A 21,276-nucleotide genomic window follows, 5' to 3' on the forward strand; every position below is an offset into this window, starting at 1 on the left:
GTGCACATTTGATCCTTTTATAATTGACGTACTTTGAAATAATGACTAATGCGCTTGATCCCGATCCAACAAAGAAACTTCACACTGTAACTGTAAATTGGAAAAGTTTCGCTTTCAATTGCTCTCAAGTGAAGGAGTAATCTTCATTAGAGCTCTTCCACCTTCTTCAAACCAGAAGGCAATCCGGTCAATTTGTTCCAAAAGTCAACTGTTCCAGGGTGATTCATCGTGTGCTGATGCAACCAGCGCACTTGAGATTTGAATAGTAACGTTCCACGCCAACCGATTTAACTCATCTGATTGAATCGGTCGCGGCTTGGTTGATGGCAAACTTCAATTGCTCTGACACTGACTTGCTCTGAATGCTGTGAGGAGGACGCAGAACGACGAAGTTCGTGCACTTGAACGCTTCTCAATGATTGCGGATCGTGAAGAGAGAGTGAGAGTCTATGTGTACGTATATGTATGTGGTGCTATTTTAATGGTGTTGGCGATTCTATCTCAGCAACCTGAAAAAAGGGATACTTACCTGAACAAAATACTTACCGTTTAAATAAAATTAAATTCTATAACACACCCTATTGTACCATTACCACAATTATCGTACTTACCTCGAAACGCAAACGCAATCACTCAACATCCGCTCAATCAACACACATACACACAATAGATCCACACGAATAAAATGTACAATTAAACAGCACAGACAGTTATTAAAAGTAAGTCGAACAGAACACAAGCCAGTCTCGTGTCGTTATTAAGAATCGAAATTCCTCGTGACAATTCAGTCAACCTTTCTCGCGAGTGCCTGGTCGTACAAATTAACTATCCTGACTGTGAAAGGGTGAACAGTAGTGCCGGACGTATAGCATTGCAAAAAACATTTTTTGGTGCCGAAACCCGGGACTAGAGTTGCAGTCCCATCCGTCGCGAGTGCTGAAGCTAACCTCCATTGTTCGGCTCGAATCACCACGTGATTATCGTGCAGGAGGATCATTGTTTTCTTGTCCGTTTGATACGGATTAGTCATCGGAGCAGCAGCACAAGTGATTACCATCGTGGTGTAATAACCATCTTGCAGCAGCAGTACCCGTCGTCGTCCGGCAGCAAGTAAAAGTCGCTCCCTAACTTTCGCCCTTCAGGAGAGGTAGCAGTAGGTAAAATCTTCACCAGACACAGTTGGCGGATAGGTAAATTCGTCCGTATACACCAACGCTGATTAAGGTAACCCGTTTCATTATTTTGGTGTTGGGATAGTTTGTGCAAAATGACTCCGCCAAAGAAAGCTAAGGCTGTTGCAACAAAGATGACGAAATTAAAGTTGTTGCACCGTAGGCGGACCAACGTATTAGGTTCCGCTGAACTGATAAAATCGTTCAACGAACAATTCGATGTCATGCACTGTGATCAATTGCCGGTGCGCATTGAACGTCTTGATGCATTGTGGCGAGAATTTGAGGTGATTCAAGACGAAATCGAAGTTTTAGAAGATGAGGAAGAACAATTTTCGGATCTGCGAAAGGAGTTCCAGACCATGTATTTTGAATTAAAGGCATCTTTGCAAAGCAAATTACCTCCTCGCCCATCGACGTCCGTGACGTCATCGGTACAAGCGCAGCCTATAGCCCACATTAGGCTGCCTGAAATTTCATTGAAACAATTTTCGGGTAGATTCGATGATTGGGTTTCGTTTCGTGATCTTTTTGTGTCTTTGATTCACAACAATCAGCAATTGAGTGCAGTGCAGAAACTGCATTATTTGCGAGCAACACTTTCCGGTGAAGCGGCTGGAATAATATCGTCGCTCGAATTGTCGGCTAATAATTACACCGTTGCTTGGACCATGTTGAAGGAGCGGTTTGAGCACAAAACCTTCTTGATAAAGAGACACATGTCCGCGCTTCTAGCACTTTCTCCAGTAAAGAAGGAGTCGTCTGTAAAGTTGTCGGAATTGGCCGATGAATTTGACCGTCATGTTCAGCTGTTAGATAAACTTGAGAATGCAGTTGAACACTGGAACTCGTTCCTCGTCGAGCGCTTGAGTAGTTGCTTGGACCCCGTATCGCTGCGCGAATGGGAGACTCAAGTTACTGAAGTTGACAAACCAACATATAAGGCACTGCTTGAGTTTGTACACAAAAGATCCCGAATTCTACAAACGTTATTGCTCTCCCAAACTGGCTATACCCAAACCGAATCGAAACCCTCAAAGCCTCGTCTCACTACCGCCCACGTTGCTTCAGATAATGTGCCTAAGTGTCCCAGTTGCAAGCAGGCACATTTGCTGTTCCAGTGCGACCAGTTTCGCGCGTTGCCACCACAGCAGCGTTTTGAGTTCGTGAAGAAACGTGGACTTTGCATAAATTGCCTCAAGGGCACTCATCTTGCAAAGGATTGCTCCAGTGGTTCCTGTAAGAGCTGCGCCAAGAAGCATCATTCCCTGCTGCATTTGCAACCTGTTTCGGCGCCCACGGCGGCTGGAAATTCGGCAGCAGGAACTAATTCATTATCTGGAGCATTCCATTCGCATCTCGAATCGTCGGTCGGTCACACCCCTCCGGTTGGGTTTTCGGTTGCCTCACCACTTGTCGCTCCGTCGTCGTCGTCGTACACGCATTCGTTTTCGATCGGTATAGCTCCCTCGTCGCCGGTAAATTCGTTCGGTATCGTCAATCCGCCTTCTGGCCCCTCCTGTAAAAGTGCAGAAGTGAACACACAAGTGAGAAACAATCTAGTGATGTTGTCAACGGCAGTTATCAAGGTTAAAGATGCAGACGATAAATATCAGTACGCTAGAGCTTTACTGGACAGTGGCTCTCAGCCCAGTTTCATCACCGAAGCGCTTTGTCAGAAGCTTCGACTGAAGCGCATCAAGTTAAACTCGCCGGTCAGTGGGATCGGACAATCTACCCTCACCGTGCACCACGGTGTGATGTTATCGCTCGCCTCTCGTTTTGGGGAATTCAAATACAACCTGGATTGCCTAGTGCTGCCAAAGCTTACCGTCTCGCTGCCCAGCCAACATATTGACGTTTCGCGTTGGAGAATTCCACGTAATCTCCCGCTCGCCGATCCGCAGTTCAACGTCAGCCAAGGGGTTGACATCATTATTGGTGCTGAGCTGTTCTTCAATTTGCTTGACAATCAGCAACTTTCGTTAGCGGCTGGCTACCCGATTCTACAGAAGACTGTGCTAGGATACATCGTCTGTGGAAAAGTTGCCGAGCCAGTCTCGGAACCAACAGTCACTCAATGCAGCCATGTCTGCGCAGAAGATCCGCTCGATTCTCAGCTCGAGCGTTTCTGGGAGATCGAAAACTTCGATGACGGTAAGGCTTTCACTTCTGATGAACAATTCTGTGAAGATCATTTCACCCATACCGTTTCTCGTGATCAAGAAGGACGGTATCAGGTTCGTCTTCCGATGCGGCAGGAGATGCTTTCGATGTTGGGAGACTCGTACACGCCCGCATTGCGGCGATTTTTGTCGATGGAGAAGAAGTTTGTAGCCGATGAAGCTCTTCGCCAAGAATATAAACAGTTCATGCAAGAATACGACAGGTTGGGCCATATGGAGGTGTTGTCGCGCGCGTCGTGTAGCCCACAGTTTTTCCTACCCCACCATGCCATCCACCGTCCAGAAAGCTCAACCACAAAGATTCGAGTAGTATTCGATGGATCTTCTCGTGGTTCAACCCAGCTTTCACTCAACGATGTTCTCTATGCGGGACCAACAGTACAGCCAGCCCTGTACTCTACTGTCATCAATTTTCGGCTGCCTCGTTTCGCCATTACTGCCGATGTGGAGAAGATGTTCAGACAGATTTTGGTCCACCCCGAGGATCGTCGCTACCAACAAATTCTATGGCGGAATGATCCATCAGAACCCATTCGAACGTACCAGCTGCGAACCGTTACTTACGGTCTAGCTAGTTCACCGTATCATGCTACGCGAATTCTAAACCAACTAGCTACAGATGAAGGAGAACGCTTCCCACTAGCGGTTCCGATCATTCAGAAAGGGACGTATGTCGACGATGTCCTTTCCGGACATGACGATCATCAAATAGCCAGATATTCGTGCAAACAGTTGATGGAAATGTTGCAAACCGCTGGTTTCGTACTCAGGAAGTGGGCTTCCAACGATCCTTCTATTCTCGTAGACGTTCCTCCCGAGTTATGGGACTCTTCCCCAAAATTGGAAATCGATCGGTCGTCCGCTGTAAAGACACTTGGACTGTTATGGTTTCCCCAGCCGGATACTTTTAAATTCAAAATTCCCACATTACCAGAACTGGGAGTCGTCTCAAAACGAATCGTCGTATCGGAAATGGCTCGTTTATTCGATCCACTTGGTCTACTTGGCCCGGTGGTAATGAACGCTAAAATGTTCGTGCAACAACTATGGGCGGAGAACTTGCCGTGGGATAATGAATTGTCGGAGGAGCAAAGTTTGTGGTGGAAGAAATATCGCACGGATATTCATCATCTCCAATCTGTTGAAATCCCTCGAAGAGTGCTTGTCAATGCCAGTCGTCAATACTCTCTGCACTGTTTTTGTGACGCATCTAAACGAGGCTATGGATGTTGTGTCTACGTAATCTCGCCAGATGATACCGGTATGCTCCACTCCCGACTGCTCACATCGAAATCTCGTGTCGCTCCATTGCGAGGCCAGACGATTCCAAGATTGGAACTCAGCGCCGCGCTCTTGGGAAGCCAGTTGATGGACAACCTACAAAGAATGACCGAATTCAAGGGTCCAGTTACATTCTGGACAGATTCAACGATAGTGCTTCACTGGATCAAGTCTCAATCTAGTTCGTGGAAAGTCTTCGTTTCAAATCGAGCGGCGGAAGTTCAACGGTTGACTAAAGGATCACAGTGGAGACACGTTCCAACCGAAATGAACCCTGCAGATAGGATTTCTCGGGGCTCACTTCCAAGTGATCTGCTGGACGACAAATTGTGGTGGCATGGGCCGAGTTTCGTCACAACTCCCGTTGAGCAATGGCCACAGTGCGTGGTTTCGCTGCCGGATAACCACGTTATCCAAGAAGAATCTCGAACCGTCGTCGCTCTTCATGTCAGCCACGCTGATTCAACATTCTGCGACAGATTTTCGGATCTCGCCAAGTTGATTCGGACAGTAGCCTACTGTTACCGTTTCTACAACAACTGCAAATTACCGATCAGTGAGAGGATCACTGGAGCTTTGGCTTCTAGCAACTGCCAGTTCGCTCTGAAGATACTCGTTCGCCTAGCACAGGCTACCGCATTCCCAGCTGAAGTGCGATTGTATCAAAACTACCAACGATGTGTAGTGAACTCGAAGGAACTTGGCTCCAAATCACTCCTTAGGAACTTGAACTGTTTGATGGACGATTTCGGTTTGCTTAGATTGGACGGTCGATTGAGATACAAAAACGCACCCTTTGACACTCGTTTTCCGATGATACTCCCAGCGGACCACAAGCTTACCTGGTTGATTGCTCGATCACTCCACGTTCAGACACTGCATGCTGGTCCTACGCTGCTACTCGCTACTATTCGCCAACGGTTCTGGCCGCTCCGGGGTCGTCATCTCGCTCGCAGGGTGGTACGCAATTGTATCACTTGTTACCGGTGCAATCCTCGATGTAGCAACCAGCAAATGGCACCACTTCCATCAGTACGTGCTACACCTGCTCGAGCATTCGCATACTCTGGGATGGATTACTGTGGGCCGTTTCTCGTTCGTCCGTTGGTTGGAAGGGGAGCATCGGTGAAGATATACGTCGCGCTTTTCGTGTGTCTAGTGGTGAAGGCCGTACATCTCGAGGTCGTCGCAGACCTAACGTCGGTCGCGTGTATTAACGCCGTGAAACGCTTCGTGGCACGCCGCGGCCAAGTGTTCGAATTACACTGCGACAATGCGACTGCTTTCGTCGGGGCAGATCGCGAGTTGAAGGCTGCGCGTCAAGCCTTTCGCGAACAGTTTCGGAGCAAGCAATGGGACGAATATTGCACAACTAGCGGAATCACGTTTCGCTTCATACCAGCTCGGTCGCCCCACTTCGGTGGGCTATGGGAGGCTGGTATCAAGTCCTTCAAGTACCACTTTCGCCGCATCATGGGCTGCAAGGCGTTCAACATGGACCAACTGCTAACCGTCGTAGCCCAAATCGAATCTGTTCTCAACTCCCGTCCCTTAGCTCCACTGTCCGACTCCCCAGACGACACATCCGCGCTGACCCCAGGTCATTTCCTAATCGGAGAACCACTCTTTTCCATTCCAGAGCCAGACCTCTGCGACTTGGACACCAAACGCCTGTCACGTTTGCAGGATATGAAACGATCCGCGCAGGATCTGTGGCGACGGTGGTCCAGGGACTATTTGAGCCAGTTGCAGCAACGTTCAAAATGGAAGAAAGAAACTGCAGACGTGGAGGTTGGTCAATTGGTACTGATGAAGCAGGACAACACCCCATCCCTACAGTGGCCTTTAGGTCGTATCACTGAAACGATCGTTGGGCCAGACGGTCATGTTCGCGTGGTGGTCGTGAAAACGGCTGCAGGAACGTACAAACGGGCAGTCACCGAAATTGCAGTGCTTCCCATCGACGAAGAGAATTCTCAGTTGGCAGTTGAAACGGACAGTTTCAACGGGGGCCGGCATGTTGGCGATTCTATCTCAGCAACCTGAAAAAAGGGATACTTACCTGAACAAAATACTTACCGTTTAAATAAAATTAAATTCTATAACACACCCTATTGTACCATTACCACAATTATCGTACTTACCTCGAAACGCAAACGCAATCACTCAACATCCGCTCAATCAACACACATACACACAATAGATCCACACGAATAAAATGTACAATTAAACAGCACAGACAGTTATTAAAAGTAAGTCGAACAGAACACAAGCCAGTCTCGTGTCGTTATTAAGAATCGAAATTCCTCGTGACAATTCAGTCAACCTTTCTCGCGAGTGCCTGGTCGTACAAATTAACTATCCTGACTGTGAAAGGGTGAACAGTAGTGCCGGACGTATAGCATTGCAAAAAACAAATGGAATAAGTAGATTTTTGTTCAATTAGTTCTAAATTGAATTTACGAGCTCAGCAAACCTGCATGCTCGAGAATGGCGAAACTCGACACGAACCAGCTGGATGGAATGTATAATCAATAGTGGAGAATATTCCAACCCTACAGGTGTTTTCTGTCTCATGGTTAATTGGTTTGGGGAAACCACGAACGACGAGAGTGCGGTTTCGAGTAGGAGAAAATTTGAAAGATCAAAAATGAATTCAGGAATTTTGTTATCTTCGAGGAAGGGCTCGTTTCAGCCCATTTTCATTCGAGAAACGAACAACTTGGCAGCAAAAAAATGTGCCTTGGAACACGTTGTGCAATAATTTAATAGCTATTAACTGCAAGATAATGAATTCATTCGGGACTAGTAGTAATCGCTTAAGTTCTCTGCAAAGTTCTGCCTTTTATTGTTTTTTTTTTAAATTACAAGATGTAAAGATGTACTAACTAGTTTCGATTTTTATAATTCTTTTCCTGCGATGGGGAACATTCTCAATTCTCACACCTTTCTCCTAAATCCACCCATTAAATTGGGTGCAACTCATTTTCGACTTTTTCTTCCTACAGTCCTAAAGTCCCATTTTTTATGATGGATTAATTTCTTTTAGCAGAAAATCCACGTTGTTCGTCTCGTGTCATTTCAACACGTAACGAGCATAGTGGCAGGACGCTAGCTCAAACCAAAACAAAGTTAAGCCGTTAAACCTCTTCGTTATAGATGACAAGAATCACTTCTGATGACGTTGTTTCTAGTTTCTATCACCGTGTATGGTTTCAGAAGGAAGCGTTAATTTCACCACAAGTGAAAATAGTTTGCCAGACGGTAAATATTTTGGAATATTTTGATATTTTCTATATACTTCAAACATACTCTCATGGCCCCACGTTAGTCTATTGAAGAATTTTATCATTAGACCGACGCCATCTGGATGCTATTACTGCTTCTGAAGAAATAGTTAAAAGGATACGGTAATCATAACCCGTACCGTAAAATTTCTGACTCAACTCAAAGAGACGATTGCTGTAGTCTAATAGGAAGCTGATAACATCCAACGGATTGCAGCATCTCAGTCAAGAAAAGATCTACTGGATTCCTGTTCCCATTTCGTAAAAGTCAACTAGTATTCCCCAAGGAAAAATGTATCTTCTCTGTGCCGAGGACTGACGACCTGGTGAAGATGGTTCTTGAGGGCGACCCCACAGGAACAAGAAGACACAGCGCACAGCGAGCACGGTGGATTGACCAGATAGAGGACGACCTGCGGACCCTTCGAAGACTGCGAGGCAGGCGACAAGCAGCAATGGACCGAGTGGACTGGAGACGGCTTCTGCATACAGCAAGAGACAACAAGGGTCTAGCCTGAACGTTATTATTTATTGGATAAGGACCGTATTTCTATAAAGGAAAATTCTGAATTGGAAAGTTATTTAACCCCGTCTTCATTGCCTATAAGATAGGTATGACGAATCCACGTGAAATGCTTCTTGCATGTGTACTTGCAAATAGTTACGTAGAGACATGCCTTATATACGAGCTCACAGCGTACTATTATAGTAAATATGACTGTAACTAACATAAATATGTTATACGTCTATTGTTCGACGATTTAGGCGCTTAATAAGTCGTCACCTACTGATGTTTTCGAAAGGGTTGTATCATACTGTAGCCGAAATAGGTTTCAGACAGGCATCAAGGATACAAAATCGAGATGCGCCTAATCAATGAAATACATTAGTAGTACGATGCTACATATAATCAACATGGAAAATCAGCCCACATTTTGTTGCAAGCTACGAAGACGGGGTTGAGTAGCTTTCCCACATACAAGATTATTTCATGGACATACGGTTCTTTAACCAATGAAAGCTTTTGCTTCCTGCAAAAGCTTATAATCGGTTATAGCGGACCCCGAAGTGGGCATTAGTGACATGACCATCATTTGAATCTCACGATTTGCGAAGAAACAAACGTCCACTGTGTAAGAGATTCGCTTAACACAGCAAAGACAATATCCACGACAATCTGTGCGCGACTGACTTATTTTAATCATGCCAGCCATTCAGTCCTCAGCATGGAGAAACACATCGACTCGAGGACTCCTGTTTTCAGTCGCCTCTGACGACATGGGATCTGCAACCCAGTGGATCAATTGTTGGCTGAGATACTTCAACCCACCGGATACCCACAGTCTCTAGGCTGGTTTAGTCAGGAGAAAAATAATAGACTGTTATCAACCTCCTAGTGGACCACAGCCACATCTGTTGCTAGTCGCCTTACGATATAGGAACAGGGGACATTTAGCATCTCTATATTTATTTCTGGTTCTCCGAAGTCCCCCATACTACGTTTTTAAAGCCGACCTGCACCAGAGTGTTACTACGTGACCATCTTCTCTTCACCCTCACTACTGCACCTGCATCACCTGAATTTGCAGTGGAAATGGGGCGTAGACTTGCGAATATCGCATATATTCAATTTCATCACCTGTGACTTTCAGTACTGATATCGCTCAACCCGTTTTGGTGTTTTGAAGGTTGTGAAATTTGACACGGAACATATTTATGTTAATTCTAATGGGCTCCAACACCATATTGGAGCTAATAAACAATTGCTAGGAAAAGCAAACGAAAGTCGTTATTACCATTACTGGAACTATAAAGTCATGGTACTTAGATCCCTGTGCGAAATTTCGCCCTATGTTTCAATAGACTTCGCAGCCGATTCTTAGCGTACAGGACGATCGCGTGGCCAGTGTTACGACCCCAATATTGAGAATTATTCCTAGTCAGGGTTCTGAACCACCGCGCCACACCCGAGCTGAACCATAAACCACAACCATTACAAAATTTATGGCTGCTGTTCACACCATAATGATAACAGCGAAAGCAGGTTCCAGTATCCCAAATTTAACAGCCAGCCCCATCAGCGACGAAGCTAATACCAATAATAAGTTTACGTCCATGACCTGTAATTGCAGCAAGACAGCTGACGAACCAAGATGACGATGACATTGAATGTGAACAAGAGTGAAGTGAATGATCCCCATGATGCAGTAGGCGTGCAAGCAAATGTTTTCCTACGGCGAATGAATATGTTGCTCACTAGCGTCAGTCTATGGTGACTTCCCGAAATTTTCATACAACATATTCCATCCTTACCTACTTTAAATACATTTTAAATTTTTTGAAACTAGGGGATTACAATTTGAAATTATTTTTATTATAAAACAGAGGAAGCAAATTTTACAGCTACCATAAAACTTTGAATGCATTTCTATATACAATGGCGTAAGATTCAAGCAGGGCTGAAAGAACCATGCGGCTGAACAATCGACGACTGTCAGTTGAGGGTGATGTCGACGATTATACCTGAAAGCTCGACGAACGAATCGAAGATCGGCCAAAAAGTGATAACTCTAACGCAGTATGGCAACAGGTCCATGAGGTGGTCAGTACAGCAACCACAGAAGTAGTTGGCACCACATGTGGAAACCGCTGAAACGGCTTTTTCGATACTGCCTTTGGAAATCGACAAAAAAAACAGACCAGAAACTGAAAGTTTGCAGCGTTTACACGTCAGAACAAGGAATAAATGATTTGGTGAGCTGAGAACAGTCGAGAAAAAAACTTCATCCAGGTAAGACATGGACACGACGAAATGATGCTTGCTGAAGCAGCTTTGTGAGGAATTACGCGCGATAATTTTACAAACGATGAACAACATGAGGAGGAAAAGGATCCCGACGCCGGTCACGATTAACGACTAGGACGGGCATTTGTTGACAGATCTTACTGGAGTGACTGCCAGGTGAAGGTAGCACTTTGAGTCGAACTGGAAAGAATAAACAAGTAGAGAAAGCAAAAATAGAATGACGGTTGGGAATGATGGGCAAGCTGTAGATCCTTCCACGTTAGGCTCTTCTAGAACTGAACAACGGTAAGGCCGTTAGAAAGGACGGAATTCCGGGTGAACTTCTGAGTGACCGGCTGTACGAAGCAATCCACCTTGTGATCGAGATGATCTGGATGGAAGAAGAAATACCTTCACGAAGGGACACAACCCAAGCAACATATTTTGTAGTAAAATAATATTAACAACTAATAATGAAACAAAATCACATGCAATAATCTAGCCGAGGTGAACATGATCTCAACTGTTTCATCACCAAAAAAGCCCAAGGCGGAGTCTATTTGTAACTTGTCATGAAAACGTACGCTGTATTGAAAATCAATTTTGCCACCTAGTTTCAAATCGAGTGATTTTGGCAAGATAATTTGGAATATTTGAAAGCAAATATTTTGCTCTTCTATACTTAAGTTTCACCGGCGCATCTAGATTTACTGTGAATTTTTCAATGTTACGTTTATATTTTCAATGCGCCCTCACATAAAATCAGGAATGGATGAAAATATAACAATAAGATATAGCGCTCCAGACAATACCAATATGCAATTCGAATATAGTGCTAAAATTTATGAAAGCATCATGGCGGCCTTCTCGTTGTGGCTTATTCGTTGACAGAAGAAAGACAACGAATACAAATGCATCGATAACGCCATCTCGTTGTTGCAAATTGGTTTTGTTAAAGTGTCGACAAGTATTTTCCAAGTTTGCAAGTATTATGTTCTTTATATGATACTAATTGCAAACAAACGCTGACAGCTGCTTTCCACTATAGTGTTGAGTTACTTTCAACTAACAGTTAACAAACATAATAGGCTCCACCTACTAACTATCGCTTAGAGTCGGTGTTGTTAAAAGGAAAATAATTCTTTTAGTCAACAAAACTACTTTTTACGGTTCGATTAGCAGCAACAAACTTGTTTGTGGTCTATTAGCAACAATTCATGGTCTGAAAAAATGCTTTGATACTTTCCTACAACTGATATTCAACCAAATAGATTAAAGTTTTTCTTTGACTTGTTACATATGTTGCTTGGGAAACTCGAGTTTAATAACAATCGAGGCATAACAAGTCTTATGGCTGCCGGCAAGATACTGTCTCGTGTTCTGTTTATCAGACTGTGTCCGTTGACTGAATCCTTTGTCGGCGAATACCAAAGCGGGTTTCGAGAAGGATGATTAGTGATGGACTAAATCTATACTATGTTACAAATTCTGGATAAACTTCGGGAATAGAAATTACCTACTTGTTTGTTAATTTCAAGGTTGCGTACGATTTAATGAAACGAAACGATCTGTGGCACATAATGCTTAAACATGACTTACCTATAAAACTAATTAAGCTAATTCATATGACACTGGATGGGGCAAAATTAAGCGCCAAAATGGACGACTCGTTTGTGATGTTAGATGGATTGACGAGTGGCAATGCACTCTCTAATCTATTGCTGAAGATAGTGCTTAAAAGCGCACTATACCCGAGCCCATTGAAAAGATCTTAAATATGGTCCGTGACAAAATTCGCAACCATCAAGACACCATAAAATGGTCTCAATAACCCATAAATACGCCAACATATGGTATTTTATACGGGATCTACCGGACCATGGTGATAGTGTTTTCATGGTTTGAACCCATTTCAAACACCCATGTCAAACCCCATGACCATGGGGGTATTATGGGCTTTTCGTTTGCTCGGGTATACAGACCTGATGTGCAAGTGAAACTAAAACCTCACGCTTTTTTTGTTTTGCGGACGAAATCGACATTTTCATCTAAGAAAATGCTTGTGCGTTAAAGGGGACTTGAGACTGACAGGCTAAGATCGAGTAACCTGGAACGCTAAAATACTTCCGGCATGATTTGGCGGACCCGGATGGATTGTTCGGCAACGATAATGATGATGATAAAAGAGGGGATTCTCATTAAGTTTAAAATTATTTTTGAGCTTATATGTATCGAACATTGCTTTTGTGAAAGTGAATATGGTAACTTGTGTGAAAGAGTGCGTAAACATCAATCGGTTAAATCGTGTGAAATACTCTACTTTTCGTTGAAAACTTTGTGGGCGCCTATTGCTAATCGAAATATCATTCAGATAAGTATAGTGTGTAGTCATACAGACTATTATTGCTCTGTGATTTTCAGATTTCATTTCGCTGCGGCTGGCTTTATAAGCTTGCCCGCAGTGGAAGACGCAGTGTTATATTGTTCTTTGGTATTGTCCCGCTTCTCCAGCTGTAGTTTAATTTGCCTATAATGAGCGGCCTGTGTGCAAAGTGTACGAGCACGGTGAGTCTCGCCGAAGGCCTGGTTGTATGTCTTTTTTGCGGTGATAAATATCATCAAAAATGTTCCGGGCTAACAAAGGCCATGGTAAATTGGGTGGCTGATAATGCAAGTCTTTGCTACAAGTGTGCGAAGTGTTTATCAGATCAGTCTTCTGGTGTGCAGGATGTTAGTTCGATATCCATTGAGTTGAATAAGAAGATGGAACAATTCGCTTCCATTTTTGAGTCTCTCACTGATGCCCGAAAAAACATCGATGCACAGATAAACATCGCAGTAGAAAACGGAATAGAAAAACTGATCAGGTCTTTCAACAACTCTCTCGAGAGTAAATTGGCTAGCTTGGAAAACAGTGTTGCCAAAAAGTTGGAAGATTTGAAAAGTTGTTTTAATGAAAATGTTAAGCGTGAAATTGAATTAGTTGGAATGAACAGAAAGAGGAATTTTAGTAATAGGAAGGTTCATTCTGAATCTGACGGGAATCCCAGTAGAAAACGAAAAATTTTGACGAATAAAGAAGATGAACCGATGTTAATTGAAATAGACGATGATGGAAATAATGACGAGGTTTTTGATAAAAATAGTAGAATTACTTACGCGAATGTTTTGTCGGGAGCTACTGGGACGAATAAAATTAGAACTAGAAGTCAAACGAAACGTAAGGCTCGCCCGGTCATTGTGATTAAACCAGTCGAGCCGTTGCAATCGAGTGACGACACGAGGAATGAATTAAAAAATAAATTAGATCCAAAGGTGCACAAAATTAGCAACTTTAAAAACGGTAAAGATGGCTCGATTATTGTGGAGTGTGCAACTCGGGATAATATTGAATCGGTGAAAGAAAACATTGTAAGCAATCTGGGTGAAAAGTATAATGCTGTTATACCGATACCCGGTAAACCGAAGTTGAAAATAATGGGGATGAGTGATCGATACTCTGAGGAAGTTTTCGTTGACTTATTAAAGAATCAGAATGAGGGCATTCCGGTCGATTATGTTAAAGTTGTTGCCAATTTTGAAAATCCACGCTTCAAGTATAACAAATACAATGTTATAATTGAAGTTGATAAGAACACTTATAGCGGCCTGATGTCAGCCCGTACGGTGAACATTGGTTGGGATAGGTGTTCTGTTTTAGAGGCCTTTAACGTGCTGCGCTGCTTCAACTGTGGAGAATTTGGTCATAAGAGTACGGGATGCGTTAATAAAGAAACATGCTCCAGATGTAATGGAGCACATAGAACATCTGAATGCTCGTCAACTGATTTTAAATGTGTAAATTGTATAAAAAAGAATAGTGAACGCAAAATGAATTTGGACGTAAACCATGCGGCATTTAGTAAGCAGTGTTCAGTATATCGGAGACTGCTAGAATCGAAAAAAAGCAACGTTTTGTTGAGTGAATAGCAACTAACAAACGGGAGGCTGTCTGAAATATTATGTTTAAATATAGCTGGGTTGTCTACAAACTTTGTTGCAATGCGACATCTTGTAGAAAACAAACGTCCATTGTTGGTTTTTCTATCAGAAACACATATTGTTAATGCTGATGCATTTGATCAGTATAGCATTCCGGGTTATAAAGTTGCTTTTTGCCTATCTCATTCCAGACATACCGGTGGAGTTGCTATTTACGCCAAAGAATCGATTAAATTCAACGTTCGGTTAAACGAAGCAGTTGATAATAATTGGTTCTTGGGTATATCAGTTGAAAGAGGCATGCAGATGGGAAACTTTGCAGTAGTATACCATTCTCCTAGTTCTAGCGATCGACGATTTTTAGAAATTTTAGAAAACTGGTGGGAGAATTTCGTTGATTTAAGCAAACTTAATGTAATTTCGGGCGATTTCAATATTGATTGGCTCAACGATCAAAATTCGAATCAGTTGAAGCAGTTGGCTGAGTTTTTCAATTTCAAGCAAACGGTTAGTGAGTTTACAAGAATTTCCAGACACAGTAGAACATTGATAGATCACGTGTATTCCAATTTTGATGGGGTTCATTCGTATGTAGAGGCCGATTGTAGAATTTCAGATCATGAGACAATTTCAATTTTGCTGGAGAGTGAACCAAACCGTGAGGAGGATAAAGTTAAAATTAAGTGCTGGAAAAGATATTCGAAACAAGCCATGTCTCAACTGGTTTCGAGAAGCCTGGATTTAAGGAAGATCAAGACTCAGTACAGAGTTGCGTGAAAGTGAAAATGATTAGGGATATATTCTAAATATCACAAGCATGCAAGATATATCGTGAATATTGTACTATAAGTCAGGAAGCAGTGCACGAATCCATGAATAATAGTTTCTGATTTAGCGAACTATTTCCGAGTAGGAATGACTAGAAATCATGAACCAGTTCACGAATTCATGAATAATATTTGATGATTGTGCGAATTATTTCACTAGCTCGAAAGACGAGTTGTGACAATATTAGGAATCATCACGAGGCTTGAATAAATTCATGCATAAAATTACGAGTTTCATGAAATAATTCACGAGAAAATATCTAGACTGTTGATTTTGTTAACTAATTCACAAGCACAAACAACGGATCATGATCAAAATATAATAAATCAAGGATCAGTTAATATCGTATGACAATGTTACTATATTCACGAAGACAAGTCAACCTTTGGTTTATGAATAATATGTGAGCTTTCAGAAAAACGATTTGGTAATGAAATCCGCGACTGAAGTTTTCAAAACAAACACAGATATCTCCATTAATAAAAGCGGTAAACAAACGATACTGAAGTAAAATTGAAAATAATTATGAAACACAGGACTTGTTCACGGTGGTATTTTCCAGAATTCATAGTGCCTTATTCACGAATTTAGTAACAGCTTCTTTTCCGCATTAACAACTACAAAATAAGGTATCATCAGGGTCGTAGCTCACATGAGCAGTTTGACAGATGTTTCATCTTCATCTAATATATTCGGTACATAAAACTGAATCAATGCAGTATCTATACAATACGCTTTGGCCTTCAATGAATAGCCAATATTTTTTCTCGCCGGAAAAAAATCCTGGATTGACTGAGCTCCACATGTACCTTTGAGACATTTTTCGGCAGGTTTGCCGTAATCCGAAAATATTCAATAGATGCTAAATGAAAAAATTAACTTTCAACCAATCATTGAGGTACCATCCGAACCAACGGAAATTGTGCAGTTATTTCGATATATCAACGCCCTGTTTACTCGCCGATGTGCTACGCTATACCCCATTAGTTTGACAATTATGCCATTACTGCAAATATACTTACTCTTGCACTAAGGTTGCACACCAGCTGACGAAAAAACAAGCAAACACTCATCTATTTGCTAGCAGAAACAACTGCAACTATGAGTACAGCGTTCACTTTTCCACTTAAGTCCCCAGTCGGCAAGCGTTGGAGGCTAGAGATTCACTTAACTGACACCGTCGAATGCATCGACGCATTTTACGATCCTCTTACGTTATAATTTTATTACTCCGTCACGCGAATGCTCCCTAATCATCCATAGCAGAGCTAGCACCGTAGGAAGATGTAATCATTCTTATATTATATTAGTAGAATTCACTGTGCTTCTTCAACAACTGCTGTTGACGTTGCTTGAGACACCCATTCGACTTGAGTAGATGAATTTTTAACCGAGTTTGTTGCCTCTTTCACTTTCGCCGCTTATATTGTTTAAACATTTCAATTATTTTTCATTACTTTCGTCCGTACACACGCACGCATATAAAAAGCAACCGGCACACGTGCATTCCCCGCAGTCAGTCGAGCGGGTCCCATTAATTCACGGTCGTGTCACATTAATATCTTCCTCGACTGGCGCGCGTTCAACCATCCGAGGGGTGGGGGCGTTTCGTGACAATCGCGTGAAATGGTTCATCGGGTTTGGCGTGCGACGTTTTGAGTTATTTTTAATTGCAAATCTCTAACCGACCGGCTTGCGGGGGAGGCTGTCGGTAGCGTCGCTGCGAAGTACAGCATCGGTCATGTTTGTCATCGGCATCCATCGGAACAGCAACGGAATTCGCGGAATGGGCCAAATTGATTCAGTCAAACGATATTAAATCTGGAAGGGAAGCGATGCAAACAGAAGAAAAAAAATGAATGGATATGTTATGTTGCGAAGAAGGGAATATCATTTGGCACCCCGGGTTATAATATGAAAAGTGCAATCTATGGGACAGTTTTAATAAATTGGTTGATAACGAGTGCAGTGAAATTTGAGACGCTCAGAGGTTTGGTCGAGTTCTTGATAAACCAGTATTTCAATATTAAAAATGAGCGGTTATTAACGTCGAAGGCACAACTGAAATTACATTGAACCTTGTATATGGATTGATGGATTTTTAATTTGTAAAATTGGCAGCCAACGGCGTTGTCTGAAAATAACAGTAATTGATACATATAAGTAGAATGGCATCCCTTTGAAAATAAACTCTGTCATTTTAATTCTTAAGAAAATTGCAATTTATGTCTAGAGCAAAAAAAATTCATATACAACGTTATAATATTGATTGAACGGCATTTACTTATAACAACAAATTCAGACATTTTGATGTCTATGGAAAAGGAAGATTTCGACGAATTTCTATCTTTGCTCAGATAGGGTGTCTGTCTTTACCCTCGCTTTGGCTGAGATTCGGGTTAAATCCGAAATTAGCCACGTAAAATTGCGAGTTTTGGATTTCGTATACAACTCCAGCACAGTGTTACCAAATATACAGAAAACCCTGAATTTATTCATATTTTCAAGCCGTTTTTGAAGCAAGAATCTGTACTACAGATTTACAGATTTTTTGGTCAAAACAGAATAATACAGATTTTTTTTGAGATATGACAATATATAAACGAATGAAGAAAAATATGATTTTGAGTTTCAATGAAACTTTCACCTGGAATTAAACCTATATTTTATATTTACTGTCAATGGTGAGAGTGGAGTGTTATTCAGGTGAGCTGCGTAAAAGGCAATTGATTTACCAAAATATATCATCTATTTTCAGTGGCAATGGGTTCTTAAATCTCTATTTTCAGATATTTCAAAATTTAACGCAATATGAACATGAAGCTGTCGAATTTTCGTACAAATCCATTAGAGACTTATATATGTCTCAAAGTATGAGATGTTAAGAGTGGTTATAGAATTCCAAATGGTTATAGAGATATAAGCAGTAGAAGCAAAGTTAGAGCGTTTGTCATTTTGCTTCCTTACAGGGGTATGGCTTATACTTGAAACTTTAAACGCAATTACATCGAAATCACGTTTTTTCAAAAAAGTTTTTGCACTGACTCCGGTTGCCGAAAATGTCTTCAACCGATGTCATTTTCTTAATTGTTCGTAATTTAATTTCATTTTCCCGACTAAATCAATGTCATGAATTTCCAAAAAAATCAGGTAAAAACAGTAGCTTTTTTGAAACAATCGTCCTCGTTTGCAAAAAAAATACCACTACTTATTTATTTAATTATAAAAGTCAATGTTTGTATGTCATTATTTATGGACTCCCAAACGGCTTAACCGATTGCCGTCAAAATTTGTACATAGTAGACATTTGTAATAGAGCGTGTTTGTGTGTTATTGGTTTAGGATTATCTGCCCGCTAGATGGCGCTTCGGAACCAATTGTGTTTTCCTCCTATTTCGTTGTCGCAGTAATGCCCGACGGGTATTAGCTAGTTCCTTATACAAACCCTATAATTATAATTACTTTGTGTTATTCTTCCAGTTAAGCTGTTGGACTGGACAACGATTGGCAATGACACTATACCAAGCCACACCGCCATTGTGAAGAAGTGGTGATGCTGATCGCATACTGGTACGCCACGCAACTGGTAGGGGAGAGAGGGTAACAATGAAACACATTTTTTCTACAATTTAATTTTGATGATAATACATGTTATTTGTGTAATCAAAAGTGATACATAGTGCCACTATGTTGTTAACTAATACATATATTTTTTCCAGCTGGTAAAATTCACGGGAAATAACATTTTTTGGATAATAAACAGTTGGTGGTAAAATGTATCAGTGTGCCCCATGGGTAGGAACTATGAAACACGATGTCATCTATAGTGAAATATTCTACTTATAAATTTTATTCTTTTGTTTTGACGAAGAATGATCCTAACGCTTTGAATTAAAGTTATATTGAGGCGAAAATCGTTTGTTTACGAAAGAATCCACTATATCATCGCGTAACATCGAACCACCATATATGCATATTAGCTGCAATCCTGAAATAAGAGACAATTTCTACAAAATTTGGCCAAATTTACTAATTTTGCACTATATGAGTAGTATTTAGTGTGGAAAATCGGAACCCATTGACATTTTGAGACAGACCACAAAAACAAACAAAAATCACTGTTCCCCATACGCCATCGTTTCACAGTTACCCAATGGGTCTATTCATGAAAATTGTGAAATCACACAGAACCATAAGTAGTTACCAAAAAACTTTGTTCGCGGCAAATGTTGAGCATAAAATTTGCTATAAATAGCAATAGACTAAACATTTATTCAATGAATGGTAATTCATAAAGATGGAATAATGTTTATCATTGCAAATTTACTCTGGCTATCACAAAACAAACAAATATCCATTAAAAGAGATAGAGTTAGCAGATCTCTTCCAAAATATAGCAACACGCGCAAAGAATTAGAAATTGTGAAATATGAGGGAATTAGACGATTGCGATCATGCATTGTGATTTTATTGCGAATGTTTCATAGTTCCTGCTGATCCACTGTTACCCTCTCTCCCCTACTATGGAAGTCCTCGATCCCCCCGCTACACTCGAGCCCTTGCCGTCAGCGTTCAGCAGTCGTCCCAGTCCTGTATGTGTAAGTGGAGAAAGGTCTTCTAAACCGGTCCAGCTCCTGCTCTCCGCATCGTGCCATCGGGGTTCAACGCATACTGGAATGCACCGCATTGTGTACTATGGAAGCCATCGATCCCCCCGCCCCAGTCGAACAATTGCAGCAGTGTGTGGGATGGGTGAAAGGGTCTTCCAACCCGCCACAAATGGCAAGTATACATCTGATCCGAACACATCAAGCACTAATGCATTCTTTGCTTCCAGTAATTTGCCTTTTGCTTCGACATCTTGTGACCACATGTCAACCATGTATCTCGCCATACTCGTATACTGGGGCGTGACGCAGTCGATTCGGGATGCCTCGAATCCTCCACTACAGTTGACCAAGCGACCGTCAGCCGCTCCGGTACTGTGTGGGTTGTGATGAAAGGACCGCGCTTAAAACGGCAACTTGGATTCATTATGTGCTGGACCTAAACCGTCCTCCAACAACATCAAGGTTTACTGCTCGAATGTTGGTGGCTTAAATTCATCGACTGACAACTATTTGCTCGCGACCACGGGCTGCTGTTATGACGTCATCTCCTTGACCGAGACGTAGCTCGACAACCATACTCTGTCTCGCCAGATGTTTCAATGTCTACCGCTGTGCCCGCAACGCCCTCAATAGCCAAAAGACATCAGGTGGGGGTGCTTATCGCCATACACCATGGTATAAAAGCCCGAGTGATCAACGATGACCGGTGGGCGGAGCTCCGAGCAAGTGTTGATATCAGTGAAACTGGCCGATCGCAATCTGTTCCTGTGTGTCCTGTATTTTCCACCCAGAATTCGTTATTCCAACCTGATCAATGTACATCTTTCCTCCATTTCTTTCATAACCTCGATCGCTACCCGTCTGATAATATTGTTATACTGGGCGACTTCAACTTATCTTGTCTATCTGCACCATTCTTCGCTACATCCGTCATCCCACAAAGAAGCCACCTCGGTCCAGAAATATTCCTTCTCTTCTTTAATGACGTCAATATCAAATCACAAGGATCCCGCCTTTCTTTCGTCGACGACATGAAAAATTTTCGACAAATATAGGATAAAACCGATGCTTAGTTTCTTCGGAGTGAACTGGAGATCTTAAGTACGTGATGTGATCTAAACATAACGGTTTTAAGCCCGAGTAAAT

The 21,276-nt window shown here is 42.0% G+C and overlaps 2 protein-coding genes across 9 annotated transcripts in view; one reads left to right on the forward strand and one right to left on the reverse strand.

Annotated features, from left to right (window-relative positions):
- The window catches only part of LOC131683786 (calcitonin gene-related peptide type 1 receptor), a 282,470-nt gene that overhangs the window by 110,253 nt on the left and 150,941 nt on the right, over positions 1–21,276 (reverse strand). For 7 of the 8 annotated variants that reach the window (XM_058966082.1, XM_058966087.1, XM_058966088.1 and 4 more), the window contains one exon: positions 16,543–17,341. The exons of the other annotated variant lie outside the window; for it this stretch is intronic. The gene's annotated coding sequence lies outside the window, so the exon portion shown is untranslated. The remainder of the gene's footprint in view (positions 1–16,542; positions 17,342–21,276) is intronic. 8 annotated transcript variants of the gene reach the window in all.
- On the forward strand, positions 1,268–6,685 carry LOC131679450 (uncharacterized). Its single transcript, XM_058960179.1, has one exon. The coding sequence runs from the start codon at positions 1,268–1,270 to the stop codon at positions 6,683–6,685; it is 5,418 nt and encodes a 1,805-aa protein (XP_058816162.1).

The sequence above is a fragment of the Topomyia yanbarensis genome, chromosome 2, assembly GCF_030247195.1.
Source record: "Topomyia yanbarensis strain Yona2022 chromosome 2, ASM3024719v1, whole genome shotgun sequence".
NCBI classification, from domain to species: Eukaryota; Metazoa; Arthropoda; class Insecta; order Diptera; family Culicidae; genus Topomyia; species Topomyia yanbarensis.

What these genes read in the sequence shown, in the direction of transcription:
- LOC131679450 (XM_058960179.1), top strand. Translation starts at nt 1,268, where the DNA reads ATGACTCCGCCAAAGAAAGCTAAGGCTGTTGCAACAAAGATGACGAAA.